Genomic DNA, 23,449 nt, shown 5'->3' with positions numbered 1-23,449 from the left:
TTGTTTCCGGTGAAAGTTCTCGCATCCCATTAATAAAAGTATCAATTTGGCTCAAGGGTTCAAAGCCTGGATTATTGTTTAAAATGTTTTCATACTTTCCTTTAAGTTTTCTTGGGAATACCTGTGACAATGAGGAGTTCACTAGAATATTTTTATTCATTGACTGAATCGATTCCTTGTCAACACTAAACCTTCAGTTTCAAACTTTTTAATACTTGCAAGTATGTGGGGAAAAATGAGTGCTAATCACAGCAGTGTCTTTCTTAATACCGGGATCATAAAATGCTTCCTTTCACTGGCAAACTGGCAAACACTCTGCACTATTGAGGTCACTTACTGCTCCTCTAGTGGCCTGGAATTTTTTTTCGTAAAACAACACAACTTCAACCCATGGACCCCAACAGCTTACCACTGGTTCATTTGGCACATTTGGTAGTTTTTTCTGTGTAAGTTTTGATGTGAGCAGGAGCCTTTAGAAACACTTTCTTGGTGGATGAAATCAGTTTATTTACATTCACAAATGTGGAATGTACTTCTGCAGCAAGGTTATGTACCCCATGAACAAAGCATGTCACATGAATCAAATTGGGATAAAATACTCGGAGGTCTTTTCCTGCTTTGATCGTATAGGGAGCAGCATCTGAAATAAACACAAATGTCCCTTCATCTGTAGAAGGTCCTGGAAGTATTTTTCTAGTACTCTCATTCACAAATCTGGCAATCGTAGAATGATTTACTGTTTAAAGTTCTTTGCAGGCCACTAAATAGGAATAAGAAAGCTCTTCTTTTAAAGCACCAACAATTAAATTTGCAGTGCAATGGCCACATGTGCCAGTAGTTTTGTCAACTGAAATCCAGATAATGCTGTCCTTGAGTTCATTGCGTATTTCTTCCAGAAGATTTATGTAAATTGTCAGTATGTAATTTTTATGCAATGTTGATTCATCTGGTATGTTTTGATTTAAACAATATTTGTGCAAGACGCCTTTGAGGATTGGGTTTGTAAGTTTGTGAAGAGGAATATTGCTTGTAATGAATGCTTCACATATATTCATGTTAAACCGACTTTTTGGTTACCTTTGGACACATTCATGCTACTGCAACTTGCTGTTGTCAGTTGTTGTCATGGTCCTTTCTTCTGCATTCCTGCAGACTTGTTTTTCTCGCAAACTTGACAATATAAAACAGTTCCGTCATACGTAAATGTTCCAGGATGGTCAGCTATCCACGAAACAATGTTTATTTTTTCGGGCGGCATTGCGCACAACATGTTACACACTACATGTTGTTAACACGTTCAACTGTGTACAAGTAAATGGAAAGCTAAACTGAAACAATGTACGTGCGTCTAAAAGCTTCCGTAGTTTAATATAATTATTGCCCACGCATACGGCATGACAGTGGAGGGGACTAACCAGGGGGCGCAGGCGCAGTAGCATTGACTCTGTTTGCCTGTTCCTGTTCCTCTTCTGTAATGACTTTGCCAGGCAGTGGCGTCTTGGTTAGCGATTGCACACAGTTTTAGGTTGCGGTCAATCTGTGAGACATTAAAACTAGATCAAGCTAGAGACCGTCCTCCTAAATTTTTAAAATATTGTAAACCGAGTGAAAATATGCTTCATGTGTGCACGAGTTATGTCTGAGTGAGTGACTGAATGTGCAAATGTTCTTGTTTTCTGACAAAGGCTATGGTCGAAAATATAGTTGAGAGGAGGTGATTGTCTTTTCTGTGTGCCTGTCTGCGGCTCAGTGATCATCTTTACGGTCAGTTGCTACCTATCTTCATTAGTATTGATTTACAGAATATTTGTGCAAGTTATCTCTTGCATGGATTGATCGCTGTGGTGTGATTCCATCAACATGCTTCTGTGACACGTTAATAGCCAGCCACACGAGGGGACTGCCATGATGGGCCAAAACCACAGGCCATTTCTGTAGGTACCTCTAACAGATTGGGCCTGCCAATCTGAAGCCCATTGTTTCCCACTAATGTGCAAGCCCTGCTCATTGGATCCACTCTCACTGATCTGCTGCAGGTCGGGTCTGTTTGTGTGTGGCATAATGAGGTGGATTTTCGTGGTTTATCCAAGGACCCAGAACTGCGGCACTCCTCAGCAGGCCAGAGGCCCCGAGCAATGGATTTAATGGATTGTGACTGTCACACTGCAAGGGCATTGTACAGTGCAGCATTTTATAGACATTTTATTTATTCTGGTACATATTGCCGCTTCAAAAATAATTTATGTATTAGAAAATATTAACAATAAGAAGAAGACTGTGGCAGTTTGTACGCTATATACTCGTGTGTTTTTTGAAACAAAAATAACACAGTACCTGTCAAATAACACAATACCTGTAAAATAATGGACATAACACAGTGAATAATAACTGACAATAATAACACAGTAGAACCAACATTTTATTGGTGGTCACCTATAGTGTTGGTTTACACAACTCTTCCCTATCTTATACACTTCTTTCAAGAGGCCTACTTTTTTCTGGCATTATATCTGGAATCAGTGAAGGTATTTTAATCTGTCTTGTGACTCCAAGGAAATGCATATTTTGCCACAAAATGTGTTTTGTTTTATTGAAATAAAATAACAATAGTGGTCTTAATGAAACACACATACCATTGGGCTTGCTTTCTCCATCTAAAAACAGTTCATTACAAAAGATGTTGATGTTAGTAATTAAGATTTGTGTTCACACGAGGGAGAAATACTGAAGTCCTTCTTTTGTCAACGCATGTCTTTACTTACCCTTGAGATTTCAAAATTTGCCAGAGAAAAATGCTAAAACTTAAATATTAATCATTCTTCTGCTGGCAGGATTTTTTTAGTTTTTTGCTCATATTTTCAGCACAGTGATTTGTAACCAAGATCCTATTGTAGTGGGCTGTATTGTGTCCTGTGTATCTGCAGTAAACTATTTATTCACTTCACAAATCTAAATACCTCAGAAGCATTCATCTCAACAAACTTGTTAGGAAACACTTCATTTGGATGATGGAACGTACTGTAACTACTAACATTTCACAACACACAAGCCTTTGGCAAGATGACTTATGAAAAGTACAGCAGTGGCTGAAGATGAATTAAGTGATTGTATCATGCATTTCTTTGACTTGTAAGCTGTGGCTTAAAAGTCAGCTATTACCTCAAGAATTTAAGAGATATTGGAAGTACATAACCATTTCAACAGCTTGAGCAAGAAAGAACAAAAGTTAAAAACACAACAATGGCTAATGCTGTACTTGCTTATCAGTAGAATCTCCATTTGTGGCAAAAGAATCAGCTGGTAAAAACCCTGAACTGTTTCAAAAGAAATTGTTTAGAAATTTGTTCTAAAAAATGGGGGTATAGGGGCCAAACATAGCTTTTAATAAACAGTAAAGAAGCGTGTGCACAGAAGATTATTCCAATAGACCTAATATAAAGAGCAAAGTGGTTCAGAGAGAGCTCTGGTTTTCCATATATGGTATTTTTCTGTGCCTTGCATTTCACACCCATACAGATTTCAGTTTATTTTATTCTATTGTTATATAACTTACACTTGTTAAAGCTACTCCCTAGTTAGTGCATTGACATTCCCTTAATAGAGTTCACAAAATACTAACAGTATTCTTGTACTATATGGCTTTCTTGCTGATAAGGTGCTGCAAATAAAAAATTGTGTGCAGTAACTGTACAAAATTCAGCAGGTCTTTTAGTGTCAAATGTAATTAGAAATTTTTTTGTGATGTACTAGTTCAAAACATTATAATAATAAAACTAATAAAAGGTGATCCAGAACTTCTGTCACTTCACTACACCATTCCAGGTAGTGTTTCAAATTAGCAGCAGAAAAACATACCTGCCGCCAGCACAAAATATTTGATATGGTGATATAAATCTAGTGGCATTAGGAGAACCAGTGATTGCGTGCTGTTGGTGATGGTCAGTCTGCTTGTAAATTTGTTTACAAAAGATTACAATGCATTAAGTAAAGCTGCCAGCTCTGTATGTGAGTGTATTCAGTTGAGAAAATTGTCACTGAAGCGCAACATCATCGGGCACCACTCAATGAATGTAAGGACAAGAGACTGTAATGAAAGATCAGTACAGAGGACTGGAGGGGCAGTGACTGTGCCTAGAGTATTTACAGCCATACCACCAAGTAAATTATTACATTCCTTAAACATTTTCACTTTTAATTTCAGGAATTGAATTAGGAGTTGCAGAAACAACATTGATGAAAGCAATAGCCCAAAGTACTGGCCGCACTCTAGCCCAAATCAAAACTGATGCTGCTGCTTCTGGTGACTTAGGAATTGTAGCAGAACAAAGCCGAAGCAACCAGCGTATGATGTTCCAGCCTGCCAGACTTACAGTACGAGGAGTATTTGAGAAGTTGAAAGACATTGCGCAGATGTCCGGTCAAGCGGTATGAAAAGCCTTATAGAGTTATTTGCTGATGTTTTGATGTTCATAAATGTAATATAACTGATCAGTTGAGTAATTGATTCATTCATCCATTCAACATTTTCTGTAGACCATATTGTGTGGGAGAGCCTTCAGGGCTGTATAGTGAAGCAACATCAGTTACTGTTAAGCTACTTTTAAGATTTGTTATTGCTCTGGCCAAATTTAACGTTAGTAACTTGGAGAGAAAGTTGCTATGTTGAAAAAAAGTAGGCCCAGGTGGAAGACCTGCCCGAGTCACCCACCCAGCATATAAATGTCCTAGTCCTGTTGCAGGCTTATCCTATCCCATGAGAGGAAGGGTGACTTGTGAAAGGAACCATGTCGTATACCAGCTCTGCTGCAATTTCAGCACAGAATTTTATATGCTCATGACCACCAACCATCCGTCTGTCAGAGTGAATGGCCACCGTAAAACTGGTCAAGAGCAGAGTTGATCATCCAGTGGTGGAACATGTCGTTCCACAAAACATGCTAGAGTTCAGTGGCTGTTTCACATGTTGGTCCCCCCTCCTCCGACCACCACCTTTTTCACCCCCACAGACAGGAGTTATCCTTGGAACGAATTTTTTGCTCCAATAATCTTCTGCCATCAGCCTCCACGAACCTGCTGTGTCCACACCTTCATATGCAACAATCTCACTTGTTACTCTCTCCCAATCCACTCTACATCATCATCATCATCATCATCATCATCATGAACTTAACAGCTCCAGTGCCTGTGTGTCACATTCCTATCTTACACACTTGCCACCTCTCTCCTAACCGTCAGCTACCCTTCTGTAGCCCTCCTGCTTCCTGCTTTGAATTCAAGTAGTTCTGGCCCTGAGAGTCAAAGACCTGACATGGTTTCATCAGTATTGATCCTAACTTGTTCTTGGCTGTTTGGTTTCATGTGCATGATTGAAATATGAAAGTTTTGTGGTTTTCATATTTTTGGTTGGGATCAATGGTCTTCTATGGAGTTGGATGTATGCCATGAATATTGTTGATGTAGTACTGTCATTGACTGAATTTTGTACAGTGTAGAAGAGAATGTGTGTGTGTGTTTACATAAGTGAGGTTCCATTAATATCTTTGCTTCTCTTCTGTTTAAGGCCATGAGCAAGAAGGTTGACAAGATTCAGTCAATGTTTGTGGCTTGCCGGCAGTGTGAAGCTCGTTATCTCATTCGTTCCTTGGCTGGTAAACTACGCATTGGATTGGCAGAGCAGTCAGTTCTACAGGTAAAATGTTTTACATTGCTCACTGTATTTGAAACTTGTCCTCCTACATTTATCATCATTCCTTTACTCCAGAGGTGTGACTCATTGTCATTATATTTTCGTAGGCTTTGGCACAGGCCTGTGTTCTGACACCACCTGGACAATCCTCCCCACCTGAAGTGATTAATGCTGCAAAAAATATGTCATCTCAGACGTTCAAGAATCGCCTGGATGAAGAAGCATCGATTATTAAAACCACTTATTGGTAAGTAGCCAAATTAGACCTTCACGTATAAAATTGTCCCTGATGGCAGCAGCATTAAATGCTCATTAAAATTTAAAGAATGTGGCTTCAGTCTGTTGTTATTAACAAACTGATTTGTGTGTAAAGCAGCTGTGCTGAGGCTTACATATATATCAAGTGCAGCTTAGGAAACAATATTTGGACAGAAAAGTGTTGTTGGGTTGTAACAGTTCTGGTTTCCAAATTTCTGGTGGTATGAGAATACGCACTCACCATGTGACCTAGCTGTCCAGTTATGATTAGAGGCACCTGTTTGTGGTGAAAATTTTTGCCCGATTTCGTCATATTTAAAAAGTTATTTCGGTATATTTTTCGCTAGGTTCTTTTTTCTCCATTTCGTCAATAATTTAGCTAAATTTTATTTCCACTTATCAGCAGTAAAAGGTAAAGGAAATACATTTATGCCACATTTGCAGTGAAAAATCTTTTATTTTACATAAATTGAAAAGGCATAAAAATTATAAATCTTATTAAAACACAAATACCAAATCATGAAAGTTTGGAAAATATTTATCCTGTCCTAGTCTATGTATACAACACACAAGTCTGTCTGAGAAAGACAAGGATACCATGACTTCCATATTACTGGGAGTCAGAGCTGTTCTCCTGTCAGACATTATATTGCAATATCTATACCAATCACATCAACATCTTTACCTTCTCTACAAGAACTAGCTACTAAATCCCTAAACAATGTATATAGAAATTCTGACATTGGAAGTTCTTGTAGAATGGGAATTTTCTTTATCAGCTGAGAGATTACAGCATTATCTAAATTGCCTTTTATTATCCCTTTTATTATGTTTCTCGGAGCAAAAAATTTACCTATTGAAGAAATGACAATTTTTCCTGTATCACACTCCATCAAGTGGTTTAGTTTTGTAAGACTTGCTCTACCTACAGACTGGAAGAGTGATGTTAACTGTGCTTGCATATGCTCTGGCAGTTTAAGAAGTTTTTCTGTGGTTGTCTCCGGGGGGGGGGGGGGGGGGGGGGAGGGGGGGGGGGGGATGCATCCCCTAGTAACTTAAAGCTCTATGCAAGGTCACCAAGCTTAGACTGCAGAAGATGAATTAACAGTATCTTGGAGCCCTCTAATGTCAGCAGCAAATTGCAACATTTTGAGCAGTGCTCAGCAAGAAAAATAGCTAGGCATTGAAGTTTTTTTGCTTCAGCAGAAGTCAAAGCTTTAAAATAATTGACAGCTACACTCTCATCTACAACAGTTTCAACAAATTCTACTATATCACAGAGATATTCTCCAAGGTACTCGACAATTTCAAACCACGAGTTCCACCTCGTGATGACAGGAATAGGAAAAAGTTTAGCTTTTGTGGGTACACCTACTTATTTCTGAGCTAAGAACTGAATGTATGCATGCTTTTTCTTTCCGGTATTATGGAAGATCTGTTTTGCCTGCAAAACACAATGGTTCAAGTCACAAAGTTCCACAGCCCACACATTGCCAACCAAATTTCATTTATGTGTGTACTAACCCTTCTGAAACTAAAACCCTAACTGCATTTATACACTTACCCATATAGTGGGCTGAATCTGAAGTTATAGAAACTACATTTCTGTACTGAATTTCAAGTTTCTGTATTACACTCATAATTGCTTGCGCACATTCTGTAGCATTTGCATTAACTTTCACTCCCCCAACAAATAATTTCTGAACTGCACCATCGCCACAACTAAGTACTTTTATCAGAACCACGAACACACACAGCCCTTTTCTGTCTGTCGTTTCATCACAAAGAATTGAAACTGTTTCATATTTCACGGCTTCTTTTAATCTTTCTTTTTCTACTTTGATGATTCGAAGTATGTAACATTCCCGTAGTCTTCCAGCTGAGGGTAAGTCTCCAGCACCCTAAAAATGTCAATAGAACTGCTATTGGAATACTATGTAATGAATTAAATTACCACATTACCCAATCATAAGACTTTTTTAAGAGGGTGCTCGAGGAAAAATTATTTTTAATATAGGCATATTCTGACCAACAAAAAGTATTGGCTATCGAGATTACCTAATCTTTGCTGCGATCAGCAGACGGTAAATTAATTATTACACAAACCTGGTATGTATTTGTTCATCCATTCTCTCAGCTTTGGATGATCAACTTTTTCCATCGGAATGTTAGCCTCAATGAAAGCTCCAGTAGTTGATAAAATGAATTCTTCTTTATCGTTTTTCACTCGTTTTGCCGCTGCAGTGGATTCCGTGAGCGTATCTTGTCTTTTTATACCAGTAGTTGTTAGCGCCTTCTCCTTGTTCTTCTTATGGTAAGAACTGTTGTTAATGTGTTTCAGGCACGTGTCCTTCCTCTGCCATATTGCAGTATTTGCACATAAGTATCTTCCTACTTTTGTCGAAAACATAAAATCCTTCTGACGAAAATTCCTTTTCTCAGTCAAAAACTGTCACTACCATATTAATCATCTGTAACACGAAAACAAAACACAAAATAGTACTCTCAATGCACCGGCGATCCACAATGATTTCCAACACGCAATACTGAATGCACCACCAGAACAATGTAGAAAGTCTTTGGAATACTCGATATATTATATATATTGAAATTGTGTAAATCGATACCCGGATTGTATTACCATAACTCCAATCGAAAATCTGCGGTTAAGTTCAAATGACGAGATTTTGCACAGTTTTGTCAATTATTTCGCGATTTGGCTTAAAAGTAAATAGTTTCACGTTTTTAGCAAAATGTGTAAAATTTCGTGATAATTTCGCAATTTCACACTTTGCGAAAAACAGGTGCCTCTAGTTATGATACATTTTAGGCACATGTCACTATATATCTGGCAAATGCCACAACTGCTTCAATGTCTAGTTACACAATTGTTGTAAACAAAACAAATGTAACTCTGCATTAAGTTCCTAAAAATATTTCTATCTTACAGTGATAAACACACACACACATCTGATTTGTAAGAGAACTTGAAACCAGTTCTCATTTTGTCTGAAGCAGGTATAATGAAAAAGTGTGCCCTGTCAACAGTTCTGTCAAAAAGCATTTTAATAGAACAGTGAAAATAATCGCTGCTTGAAAATACACTGATGCACCAAAGAAACTGGTATAGGCATGCATATTTTAATACAGAGATATGTAACCAGGCAGAATACGGCGCTGCAGTCAGCAACACCTATATAAGATAAGTCTCTGGTGCAGTTGCTAGGTCGGCAGATTATATAAATGAGTTTGTACATAGTGTTATAGTTGGCACACAAGAAATGACACACAGCATCTCCAGGGTGATGAAGTGGGGATTTCCCGTACGTCCATTTCATGAGTGTACAGTGAATATCAGGAATCGGGTAAAAAAATCAGGTGTTCGACATTGCTGGGGCCAGAAAAAGATCCTGCAAGAACGGGACCAACGACGACCGAAGAGAATTGTTCAGTGTGACAGAAGTGTAACCCGTCCACAAATTGCAGCATATTTCAATGCTGGGCCAGCAACAAGTGCCAGCGTGTGAACCGTCGAACGAAACATAATCGGTATGAGCTCTCGGAGCCGAAGGCCCACTCGTGTACCCTTGATAAATGCACGACACAGTGTTTTATGCTTCGCCTTGGCCCATGAACACCAACATTGGACCATTGATGACTGGAAACATGTTGCGTGGTCGGACAAGTCTAATTTCAAATTGTATTGAGCAGATGGACATGCATGGGTATGGAGACAACCACCTGAATCCCTATGTCCTGTATGTCAGCAGGGGACTGTTCAAGCTGGTATAAGATCCGTAATGATGTGGGATTGTGCAGTTGGAGTGATGCAGGTACAACTGTGACAGGTGACATGTATGTAAGCATCATGTCTGATCACCTGCATCCATTCACGTCCATCGTGCATTCTGACGGACTTGGGCAATTCCATCAGGGCAATGTGACACCCCACATGTCCAGAATTGCTACTGAGTTGCTCCAGGAACACTCCTCTGAGTCTAAATACTCCTGCTGGCCACCAAACTCCTCAGACATGAACATTATTTAGCACATCTGGGATGCTTTGCAATGTGCTGTTCAGAAGAGATCTCCACCCCCTCGTACTCTTACAGATTTATGGAAAGCACTGCAGGATTCATGGTGTCAATTCCTTCCAGCACTACTTTAGATATTGGTCGAGTCCATGCCACGTGGCACTTCTGTGTGCTCACAGGGCTGTACATGATATTAGGCAGGTGTACCAGTTTCTTTGGCTCTTCAGTGTATATGTGTTCAAAAGATATTTTAAGTAACGTTATTTTTAGCTAAAGGCCAGATTCAGACTTGAATACATAGATGGTAATTTTAAATAGTGTCCCTCACAAAATGCCAGTTATTTTGGTATGGAATCACTATTTATTGCAGTTTGATTGAAGTTGGGGACAAGAAGACAAAACGAGGACGGTATTTAAAAATTCTAAGTAACTGCATATACCAGAAACCCTGAAACTAAAAATAATGTATTTGTATATGTTACTCAGTTAATTTGTTTGCATATTGGTAGTTTTCAGAAATAAAATTTTGTAGTGAAGAATATCATGTAGTAATAAAAGTTTTAAAGTTGCTGTGTTAATAATTCAGTGTGTCTCTTGTTAAACAAATGCTGGTGTCAGAACCATGTCTTATGTACAATTGATATTCAAATTAAATACTGTGTAAACTTAGGTTGTGAGGTAAGGCTATTCCAGTTTGCTGAAGTTAGTCGGTTATTGATCTTACACATGCAGTCCAGCTTTTAACAACTGTATGGAAAAGACAGACAGCTACTCATCACACACAAAATTTCTTTAAGTATGTCTGCTTGTGTTTGTATATGTGTGGATGGATATGTGTGTGTGTGTGTGTGTGTGTGTGTGTGTGTGTGTGTGTGTGTGTGTGTGTGTGTGCGCGCGCGAGTGTATACCCGTCCTTTTTTCCCCCTAAGGTAAGTCTTTCCGCTCCCGGGATTGGAATGACTCCTTACCCTCTCCCTTAAAACCCACATCCTTTCGTCTTTCCCTCTCCTTCCCTCTTTCCTGATGAGGCAACAGTTTGTTGCGAAAGCTTGAATTTTGTGTGTATGTTTGTGTGTCTGTCGACCTGCCAGCACTTTCATTTGGTAAGTCACATCATCTTTGTTCATATATATATATAAGATGATGTGACTTACCAAATGAAAGTGCTGGCAGGTCGACAGACACACAAACATACGCACAAAATTCTGCTTTCGCAACAAACTGTTGCCGTGGAATGTTTCCCTCTATATATATATATATATATATATATATAACATTCCACGCGGGAAAAATATATCTAAATACATCTAAAAACAAAGATGATATGACTTACCATACGAAAGCGCTGGTAGGTCGATAAAAACACAGACAGACACATACATACACACAAAATCCAAGCTTTCGCAACAAACTGTTGCCTCATCAGGAAAGAGGGAAGGAGAGGGAAAGACGAAAGGAAGTGGGTTTTAAGGGAGAGGGTAAGGAGTCATTCCAATCCCGGGAGCGGAAAGACTTACCTTAGGGGGAAAAAAATACGGGTATCCACTCGCTCACACACTCATATCCATCCACACATATACAGACACAAGCAGACATACACACACCCACGATTGCTTCATCAGGAAAGACGGAAGGAGAGGGAAAGACGAAAGTATGTGGGTTTTAAGGGAGAGGGTAAGGAGTCATTACAGTCCCGGGAACGGAAAGACTTACCTTAGGGGGAAAAAAGGACGGGTATCCACTCGCACACACACTCATATTCATCCACACATATACAGACACAAGCGGACACACACACACACACACACACACACACACACACACACACAGATATATATATATATATATATATATATATATATATATATATATATATATATATACACTCACGGTTGCTTCATCAGGAAAGATGGAATGAGAGGGAAAGACGAAAGTATGTGGGTTTTAAGGGAGAGGGTAAGGAGTCATTCCAGTCCCGGGAGCGGAAAGACTCACCTTAAGGGGAAAAAAGAACGGGTATACACTCGCACACACACACACACACACATCCATCCACACATATACAGACACAAGCAGACATATTTAAAGACAAAGAGTTTGGGCAGAGATGTCAGTCGAGGCGGAAGTGCAGAGGCAAAGATGATGTTAAATGACAGGTGAGGTGTGAGTGGCAGCAACTTGATATTAGCGAAGATTGAGGCCTGGTGGGTAACGGGAAGAGAGGATATATTGAAGAGCAAGTTCCCATCTCCGGCGTTCGGATAGGTTGGTGTTGGTGGGAAGTATCCAGATAACTCGGACGGTGTAACACTGTGCCAAGATGTGCTGGCCGTGCACCGAGGCATGTTTAGTCACAGGGTGATCCTCATTACCAACAAACACTGTCTGCCTGTGTCCATTCATGCAAATGGACAGTTTATTGCTGGTCATTCCCACATAGAATGCATCACAGTGTAGGCAGGTCAGTTGGTAAATCACGTGGGTGCTTTCACATGTGGCTCTGCCTTTGATCGTGTACACCTTCCGGGTTACAGGACTGGAGTAGGTGGTGGTAGGAAGATGCATGGGACAGGTTTTACACCGGGGGCGGTTACAAGGATAGGAGCCAGAGGGTAGGGAAGGTGGTTTGGGGATTTCATAGGGATGAACTAACAGGTTACGAAGGTTAGGTGGACGGCGGAAAGACACTCTTGGTGGAGTGGGGAGGATTTCATGAAGGATGGATCTCATTTCAGGGCAGGATTTGAGGAAGTCGTATCCCTGCTGGAGAGCCACATTCAGAGTCTGGTCCAGTCCCGGAAAGTATCCTGTCACAAGTGGGGCACTTTTGTGGTTCTTTAAAAAAACAAAGATGATGTGACTTACCAAACAAAAGCGCTGGCACGTCGATAGACACACAAACAAACACAAACATATAGCAAAAATATGAGGAGGATAGATTGCTACTCACCTTAAAGGTCACACTTTGAGTTGGAGACAGGCAGAACGAAGAGACACCAGCTGGCCAGAGCGGCTGAAGATAGTACTCGTGTGTGTGTGTGTGTGTGTGTGTGTGTGTGTGTGTGTGTGTGTGTGTGTTCCTTTCTTTCCTGAAAAAAGCTTTTGCCAAAACTGAAGTGTGTAACATCTATTCTTTGTGCCTGTCTGCAACTCAGTGTGTCACCTTTACTGTGAGTAGCAGTCTATCCTTTTCATAATGTGAGTAGCAATCTGTCCTTTTCATAACTGTTGATATTCCAACCTGGACTTTCCATTGTTTAACACCCCCTCGATGTGAGCAGTGATCTGTCCTTTCCATATTGTTGTCAGTCCATCCTGGACTTTCCATTGCTCAATCAATCTTTTATGCATTTAGGCCACTGTTCTAAAGAAAAAGAAGAAAAATCCTTTCTGAAATGTCCCACTCTGAGAATTATGTATAATTTGACTGAAATGTCTGCACCACATTGTAGTGATAGCTTGTCTTTGTGACACATGGCATGTCACTTTTGTATCCTACGCGAAGTTCTGCAAGCAGTTACAAAGACAGTAGTGGTAGATGATATCAACCGTACCATCCGTTCCTGTTAACATCAAGGTACAGTCACTGCCATACATATGTTAATGTTCCCTTGATTTGAAGTTTATCTTTGAAATATTGGAGTTTTTAGCAGAAACGCCACATTCCTTTTAGTATTCCTTGATCTTGTAATCCTATATAATTATGGGTACCTCCAACGAGGTCATTATGTGCATTGTGGAAGGATACATCTGCTGGCACCAGGTGAAGTGCTAAAACACATGCAGCAGAATTAAGGGTTGCTGTGCATTGCCGTGGTCTCGTCTGTCGTCCAGCTAATGTTTACATCATGATCTCTTGCGTATCTATTGACAATGACTCCACATTGTGTGATTTTCTCCTGGGTTTTGTTGCCTACTGATGACATTAGTCTGTACCTAATGGAAGACCATTCAATCACCATTCAACTGACCATTGTGTTTCAGTGATCAAACTGACAGCATATGGATGGACCGAGAGCACAGTTTGTATTTAAATCTTCCCCAGTAAAACATACAAAAAGTGTTCTGTAGCACGGATGTGAGAGTTATTCAATAAACATTCAGATTGTTGTAATGGCCATGGAGGTATTCATCTCCAGAAGTCTTGCTCTGAGTATATGTAGAATAGTCAGGAATTAGCACTCTTTGTGATTTAAATGTAAATAAGTTTTGCTTACAATAGCAGAATCACTGTTTTCCAGTGTTGCATTAAAGAAAGTTTTGTGATATAAACAATTTTGTTTGAAATTTCTTCTCAAGTCATACTACTAGAGATTACAAATAGAAGGCAGTATGTGTAGTTGCAGGATGCTACTGCAGACCAATCAAAAATGTGAAGATATCATTCATAACAAAGTGATGTGATGTGGCATAGAAACAAAATGCTGGTGCTGTATTTTGTTGGATGCAGTGCTGAATGACTTTTTGATCATCCTGATTAAGGTTTCTATGAACTGTCGAATCATTCCATGAAGATGGTTGGATGACTTACTTTGTCAAAACTTAGCACATTAGGGCATCACTGACAAACTTTTAGAAAAACAAAAAAGGAACAGCTTAAAAAAATTGAATGACTATTGTATTCAAAAATATTTCCCTTTAACATCAGCACATTTTTTCATTTGATGAAATCGGTCAGCTCTTCATGAGGCATTTAGAAACCAAGTTTTTATTACGTTCCACTGCTTCCTCTTACGATGAAAAAGTGATTGCATGCATTTTATCTGTAATTTTTGAAAACCAAGAGAAATCAGTGCTCTATGGTGAAGTGTCTGTGGTGCTGACCTTCGGTACATCCAGATACCCAGTTTTTAGTTTTGCTGTATGTGATGATGCATTGTTGTGATGAATTTCTTAATTTTCTTTTTTCCTCTAAACCTTTTTCAAAAATTAACGCAGTATACATCATTTGTGTTCTAAACATGGTAACAGTATCTCCTAATGCTATTATAATATTAAGGGCAGTCTGTGAAACAAAATTCTAGCAACTATCTTCTTACCAGCACTGTGAATTCATCGAATTCTTACAGGTGTAAATTCTGTTCAAAAGACCCATTGAGCCAATTGACTTCAGAATCATAATGTTGAATCAGTGATCCATCATTAATGATATTACAAACCAAATTTGAAGTGCTGCATTGGAATTCTTCCGTAGTTCTTCTGCACCAATCAAGGCATTGTTGTATTTGTTCAGGAGTCAGATTTTGTGAAATCCATTGACAGCAAAGTTTCCTCAATTGAAACTGTTGACATAAAATGTTTTGGATTTGACTCAAATCAATGCCCAGAGTATCCATATAAATTCATAAGATGTCTGTTGATCTTCTTCAAGCATTGCTCGAACATTGGTAATATTTTTATCAGTAACAGCAGTTCCTTGGCATCCTTCAACAAATTAATCACCAAGAAAAAACTTCCCTCTTTTGAATTCGCTGTACTGATTAAAAATCGTTATTTGAGATGGAAGTTCTTTGCCAAATACATTTCTAAGCCAATCTTCACATTGTGTAGGCATTGATGACAATTCATAACCATATGAAATTATACCCTGGAGACGTTTTGCAGTCATATTCACTGTTTAGTGCTCACAGAATCTTTAGATAATGGTAATTAACAGACTATTAGAGCAAATGGAATGAAAACTCACCAAATGTGCAAAAACAGTTCCCATCAATAACAAAATTTAATTTGTTTTTAAAACAATGCCATTGTAAAAATTTCCAGTATCTCCCTTCAATCACTCTGTTATGGCCTCACCATCAGTGGAACATCAGACCCAAACACTATAGAACAAAATAGCATTTATAAATTACAGGATGAACACTTCTTCATTAGTGAAGGTGACACCATTCATATTAAGAGTTTTCTCATAATGGCAGTTGTATAGATTATTTCAGAAACATAACAATTGAAGATTATTACATACTATTACTTTAAAATTAATACATTTTAAAATAAATAATTCTAAGTCCTTTCCATGATATCCAATTTTTATAACACCACGTAAGGTACAGAATGTTTTGCATGGATCTAAAATGTAAATAAAAGTCTAAAGCAGAATTAATAGCTGTCCTGTGTAAAAATTTGAAATTTGTAACATTCTTAAGTATAGTCCATTAACTCCACCTAAAGGACTCAAAATGTGATGGGCAAAGTTTCAAATCAGCGTGCACTTCATAGCAGAGTAAAAATTTGTTTTGGAGAAATAGAGTTATCAGATACATCCATTGGAACAACAATGTAAAAGTCTAGGATTCAGTTAGTTGTAGAAACATGCATATTGTCCAGTAGCCAAGCCTTCCACAAATCCAGAATTATTGCAGATCTGCTTGGCATACACAGGTCCTCATTTCAGAGTTTAATTGTAAGCAAAAGAAGAATTCCTTCACTATTTTGTCTTGTGGTAAACATAAAATCAGTTGTAGTTATATTACTAGCGACAGGTAAATTTCAAGTAATCGGTAGTTTTTACTGACATAATATGAAATGTGCACTTCTTACTGAAATAGTTATTTAATCTTTACATTGGGTCTTGATTTTGTTGTCAAGTCTGAGATATGTATATAAACTGAAAATGACTGTTCATTTCCTGTTTAAAAAACTGTTTCATAGGTGTGGCGTCAGCAGGTAACAACTTTAACTACCAAAGTCAACTTTTCTGACCCTTTCATACAACAAATTGTAGGGTAAATGTTGCATTTTGGAGAGATCTTCAGTGCGGTACATATTTTCCTAGTATGCACGTATAAATAAAGGATCCACCAAATACGGTACTTACGCATTGCAAACACATAAATCAACAGGACACCTCGTTTTGCTCAGACTATCGTCACTTCACAAAATATTAAAAATATTTTTGAGTAGGGTAAATACAGCAATAAACATTTTCAGTGTTCTCTTCTACTGCCAGAAACATGTTTGTGTAATGCCATGTGTTCTGTGCTATGGTTGGTTGCTATTTACACTTAAGACTTATGAAAATATGTGGTTTAATCAATATGCAGGACTAAATCTCTCTCTAAAAGACGTGGTTTGTGGTTCGGTTTGCTGTGCAGAAGTTTCAGGAAATATGATGTCAGTGGCTAAAACTGTAACATCTACTTCAAGTTAAGATGATTTGAAATGAGTGCATTGTTATGGGAAAAATATTTTAAATGATGAAACTAGCAAACATTTGGAAAACATTAGGTGCTATGACAGAACTGAAGGAAACAGTAAAAGCCATTGCATTGCAGCTTCAAACTAGCCTGACAACTTCTAAGTCTGTGTTCACAGCAGTAGGTCGTTACAATTATAGGGTAGTAATGGTGAAGTCTGTTGATGATGGTATGGCAAAGAGCTTGTTACATATACATGGAATGACAGGTCTCTGTGGTGTAGATACTCTGAAGAGATACAGATCCTTTCAGAATTTAGTGAAATAGCAAGTTTTCATGCCAGTGGAAAATATGCCCTTTGTCAAATATCTGCTATTGTAATAAAGACAGGTTGGTTTTCATGTTCAAATATAGGTTTAAGCAGTAGTTTCGCTCAGAAAGCATTCTCGTAATTTGAGATTTGCATTTGAAGACAATATGCTGTCAGCACTTTAATACAGTGTGTTCCATTTATCATTCCCATCCCAAATAACTTATTTGTCTAGGGGAAAAAAAAGTGTATCAAGCAGATGTTTAGCTACAAGGAGACATTAGCCAACAAGATTGTTTTCAGAATGAGATTTTCACTCTGCAGCAGAGTGTGTGCTGATGTGAAACTTTCTGGCAGATTAAAACTGTGTGCCGGACCGAGTTTCGAACTTGGTCCCGAGTTCGAGTCTCGGTCTGGCACACAGGTGTAATCTGCCAGGAAATTTCAAGATTGTTTTTCTTGCAAATTGGATACAGAACAAATGAACAGCAGTATGTAATTTCTTAAGTAGCATCCTGTATTTCTTATTCAGTAATCCACTTCCTCTCCTCAAAACCCACACTGGAACATATCACTGTGTTCCAATCACATGAATGTGATGTTATTAAAAATGCAACATAAAACTGACATTGACTCTCGTGTACCACTTGCAAGAGTTAACAATAAGTAAGACAATAATATTTTCTTATTTATGAGACGGGTTCTGTAGGTCAGTAGTGTAGTACTTTCCGACATTATGAAATGAACAGTAAAGGAAGTCCTTGATTAAAAACTACATGTTCATAGCTTCACTTTTATTATGGTTTATGGTAGGCATAATGCTATTCAGGCAGAGCAGCTGTACAGAGAGTGATATCCTGGCAAGACCCTACATCTACATCTATACTCCACATGCCACCGTACAGTGCATGGCAAAGGGTATCACATACCACTGCTAATCTCCTCTCCTGTTCCACCTTCAAATAGAGCAAGGGAAAGACGAGCTCTGTATTAGCCCAATTTTTTCGCATCTTATCTTCATTGACCTTAGGCGAAATGTATGTTTGTGGCAGTATAATCAATCTGCGGTTGGCCTCAAATGATGGTTCTCTAAACTTCCATAATAGTGACTCGCGAAGAGAGATATAGTTTTCCTTCCGGGGATTCTAATTTGAGTTCACAAGCATCTTCTTAATACTTGCATGCTGATGGAACCTATTGGTAACAAATCTGAATTGCTTTTATGTCTTCATTTGATCTGACATGGTGGGAATTCCAAACACTAGAGCACTATTCAACAGTAGGTTGCACAAGCATTCTGCATGCTGTCTCCTTTATAGATGAGCTACACTTTCACAAAATCTTCCCAATAAAACTTAATTGAGCAGTCACTTTCCCTACTACCATCCTGATGTGCTCTTACCATTTCACATCATTTAGTAACGTTGCACCTAGATATTCAGTTGCTGTGACTGTGTCAAGTAGTACACTACTAACACTGTATTCAAACATTACAAAATTATTCCTCCAAATCATATGCATTCTTTTTTTTTTTTTTTTTTTTTTTTTTTTTTTTTTTTTTTTTTTTTTTTTAAAAAATCTTTCATCCCACGAACTAGAAATTCTATCTAAGTCATCTTGTGTCTTCCCACAGTCACTTCCCGTACATCAGAGTGTCATCAGCAAACAACAATGAATTGCTGATCATCCTACCTGTCCAACCATTCATGTATATAAAGAATAACAACAGTCCTATCATTGTTGCATTCCTACCTCATATTCATTGGTGTACGTTATACTCACACAAACTTTCAACTGAATACACTTTACTGAATGATCGGAGTACATTTTCTTTCTGTCCATTTATTTACTGTCAACTCCAGAAAGTGTGTTACGTTACCCCATGTACTTTCACTTTGTGCTAGTACAAGAGAGCGAAACTCGGTTAACATTTTTAATGTCATTTATATGTGAATAGTACACTGTGGTGCATTTTTAATAGTTCTTGAAGAGAGGTAGTAGATTTTGAGAAAATATATATAGAAAACATCTGTCCACGAACCTACTATGCTGTCATATTAGGAGGAGAGGTGATACTCCTACGTGGCGCGTCCCAGGTGACGGATGGGTAAGTCCTCACCGGTTTACTGGCGGACTTGAGTGAAATAAAATAGCTCTCGCGGACCAAACACACCTTCTGCGGTTAACAACCAGAGTTGTAAATCGGAGCTTGCTCCAACTAAGGTTGACAACCTTCGACAGTCAAAAATGGAAAGGTCTTTTAGGAAAAAAATTCCACCGTCCTGCTCAAAAAGGCAGGAAAAGGCTACATCGGATTCGGTGGGTAGTCAACTAGAAGACAGCAACGAATCGGAGCGTTTGCAAACATCCAAATGCACACTAAAACACAAAAAGAAGATTAAACATGAGCAAATAAATTATATAGCAACACACAACATAAACTCACTACTTCAGACCGGAAAACTCAAGGAGCTCACAGATGAACTAAATAAACAAAAAATTTTAATAACAGGGATCCAAGAAATGAGAAACATTACAGAGGACCCATTCGAATCACAAGGATACAGAATTTATAATGGGAAACCAGGACCGAGGGCAATGAAACAATGTCCCCAGTTTGGAACAGGGTTTTTAGTAAACATAAAAATAATAGATTCAGTAACGGATTTCCAAGCAGTATCACCAAGAATTGCGACTCTAAGCTTTAAAACAATGAATAAAACCTATACAATAATAAATGCTCATGCCCCAACAAATGAAAAAAATTGTCTAACAAAAACAAAGGAAGAGGTAGATAAATTTTGGGACCTTCTAGAACAAACTGTGAACAGAGTAAATAAAAAGAATGTAAAAATCTTATTGGGAGATTTCAATGCTCATTTGGGAAAAGAAAGGAAATATAAAGATATAATTGGAAAATGGAGTCCACATAAATTTACAAACAAAAACGGTCAGAGACTTGTAGAACTCTGCGGAGAACACAACCTTATATCTAAATCAACATACTTTAAGAGGAAGCCAAGTAAACTTAAAACATGGAAACATCCAGACCGGAGGAAGGGCGAGTGGCAGCTAGACCATGTCTGTATGGACAAAAATTTTCATAAGGAGATCCACAATGTTAAAGTACTGAGAGGAGTAGACACAGACTCAGACCATTATATGGTTAAAATCAAAATCAAATTCACACCGTTAAAGAAGAGGACCGGAAAAACTAATAAAATAAAAAGGAGGTTTGACCCACATCAGCTAATTAAAAATAATAAGTACCAACGAATAACACAAACCATCAAATTAACAGATGATCTAGAACAACTAGTGCCTAATCTTAAAAAAGAAGCAGAGAATCTAGCTCCCTTGAACCCACGAAGGAAACATGCATGGTGGACATCAGAATGTGACAAATTCCATGAAGATAGACACCAAGCATGGTTAAAGTTTCAAACACATAAAACTGAAGAAAATGCCATCAACCTAAAAAATGAAAGAAAAAAATTCACTCAAAATATTAGAAGAATCAAGAGAGGATTTCATAAAGATATTATAAAGTCTATAGAAGGTAATTATCATAAAACCAACTCCAGGAACTACTACAAAATCTTTGGGAAACAACTACAACAATATGAGGCCCCTACACTAATACTGAAAGATGAAGATGGAAGAATGACACACAGTAACAAGGAAAATGCAGAAATCATGGCAAAAGCATTTTACAAACTTCTGAATTGCGAGGAACCCAAAGAACCCTTACAAATCAACATAAATACCCCAATAAAAACCAAACCTAACAAACTAGACCCTCCAACTTTCCAAGAAGTAGAAGAAATTCTTAAAGAACAAAAAATTATAAGGCATGTGGAAAAGATCGGGTTTTTGTTGAAATGTGGAAATATGCAAGTGACACAGTCAAGACCTCCTTACACATGGCTCTAACAAAAATTTGGGTAACAGAACAATTTCCCGAACATTGGACCACACCTATCATCCACCCACTACACAAAAAGGGAGATAAGAGCAACCCAGACAACTACAGAGAAATCTCTCTCTTAGATTGCACATATAAAATTCTATCCAAGATCCTATATGAAAGAATCAAGGAGCAATTAGAACAGGAGTTAGGGGAATATCAGGGAGGTTTCAGACCATGGAGAAGCTGTGCAGAGCAGATAATTAGTTTAAAATTGATTATGGCATACTACAAGAAATGGAACAAACCTCTGGCAATAACATTTGTAGATTTTAAGAAGGCATATGACTGTCTCCACAGACCTCCAGTACTAAAAATTTTAAGAAATCTAGGACTCCATCCAAAACTAATTAAAATAATACAACTCACTCTAACCAACACCAAATCAAAAGTGAAGTTTAGAGGAGAAATTTCGGAACCATTCCTCATAAAAACAGGCTTAAGACAAGGTGACTGCCTATCACCATTACTTTTCAACTGTGCACTGGAATACATAACGAGAGAATGGTACAAGGACAATTCAAAGAGGATAAGAATTGGAAGTGCAAAAGATGATATTAGCTTAAACTGCTTGGGATTCGCTGATGATCTTGCTCTCCTAGCCAACACCGTTCAAGAAGCCAGGCAACAAGTGAAATCACTACAAGAAATAGCAGAGAAAGTAGGCCTTAGAATATCATTTGAAAAAATGGAGATTATGCTAACTGATCCACCACTTGCAAACAAAATTACACTAGGAGAACAGGAAATCAAAATTGTTGATAAATTTAAATATTTAGGCGAAATAATAACATACAACCTAAATGAGAAGCCATCATGGCAAAATAGAATAAAAAAACTGAACTATGCAAATTACATTACCAAAACTACATACAACAAAAAAAGCCTATCTATAGATGCAAAATTAGAACACTATAAAACAGTTACACAACCAGAAATAATGTATGCAGCTGAAACTATCTTCAAAACAACTAATACAGCAGAAATTGACAGAATACTAAAAATAGAAAGAAGAATAATTAGGACATGTATAAATAAACAGTATAAAATAAATGGACATTGGAGAATAGCATCAAATGAAACAGTATAAGAAAATAGAACCAGTCATGAGCACAATCAGGAAGAAACGCATCTCATTCTTTGGACATCTGATGAGAACTCCAGAAAACAGAATTAGTAAAAAAATAATACAAAAATTGTGGAATAGCAAGAGCGACATTAAATGGATCACAGAAATTAAGGAAGATATAAAAGAACTTCAAATTACAGTAGATGACCTAAACAACAAGACAGAGAAAACCAGAATACTGCAAGACCCGCAAACCAGACTACAAATGGAAACCAATAAAAGGAGTACAGGAAGAGTTGTCTCAGATGAAGAAAGAAAGAAAATATCTGAAAGAATGAAGAAATAATGGGCAGACAGAAGAGCAAAACACCTTTCATATAAGAATAGCCTCTAATAATTATATTACCTAAATATATTAAGTTATTGTCGAACCAAATTGTATCCATGTGTAACAACTTGTTTAGAACTTTGTATTTTTGACTACAGTGGTCCAATGAAGGCCATAAAATAAATAATAATAATAATAATAATAATAATAATAATAAAGAAAACATCTGTTAAATCTGAAAATTTTCATGTGTGTGGGTTGTCTCTTTCCCTTGATGAGTTTCAAATAATTCTTTAAGACAATGCTTATACAACATGAAGTAATGATAAGGTACCACTAATTAAATGTTCAAATCATTTTGTAGGATCTGTTTGCAGTTCCTATTCATGATATCAACAAGATTAATTAAATAAGGTCTTTTAAATGCCGTGTATAAAGTAAGTAAGTGTGAAAAGGTTAAATGTTACTGTTGTGGCATTGGTGGGAGCCCAACTACCTGTAATACAGTTAAGAAACTGGAGTTGTTTTCATTTTTCAGTTTGCGTTGCAAATATTATTAAGTAGTCAAACTGTAATCTGCAAAGAGGAAAGTTTGTTTTTACATAACATGAAAGCTATGAGTGTGATTACTTTTTCTTTTCTTTTGTTTTGTTTTCATTTT

At 37.7% G+C, this 23,449-nt stretch overlaps 1 protein-coding gene across 2 annotated transcripts in view; it reads left to right on the top strand.

Moving 5' to 3' along the window:
• Window positions 1-23,449, top strand: part of LOC124624145 (DNA ligase 1) — a 128,632-nt gene that overhangs the window by 91,090 nt on the left and 14,093 nt on the right. For both annotated transcript variants that reach the window (XM_047149089.1, XM_047149088.1), the window contains exons 9-11: window positions 4,202-4,425; window positions 5,561-5,689; window positions 5,794-5,933. In XM_047149089.1, coding sequence (XP_047005045.1) covers window positions 4,202-4,425; window positions 5,561-5,689; window positions 5,794-5,933 — 493 coding nt within the window. The remainder of the gene's footprint in view (window positions 1-4,201; window positions 4,426-5,560; window positions 5,690-5,793; window positions 5,934-23,449) is intronic.

This window comes from Schistocerca americana, chromosome 1 (genome assembly GCF_021461395.2).
Source record: "Schistocerca americana isolate TAMUIC-IGC-003095 chromosome 1, iqSchAmer2.1, whole genome shotgun sequence".
Taxonomy (NCBI): domain Eukaryota; kingdom Metazoa; phylum Arthropoda; class Insecta; order Orthoptera; family Acrididae; genus Schistocerca; species Schistocerca americana.
The sequence above is the reverse complement of the archived record's forward strand: the minus strand, read 5'-3'. Positions and strand labels throughout refer to the sequence as shown.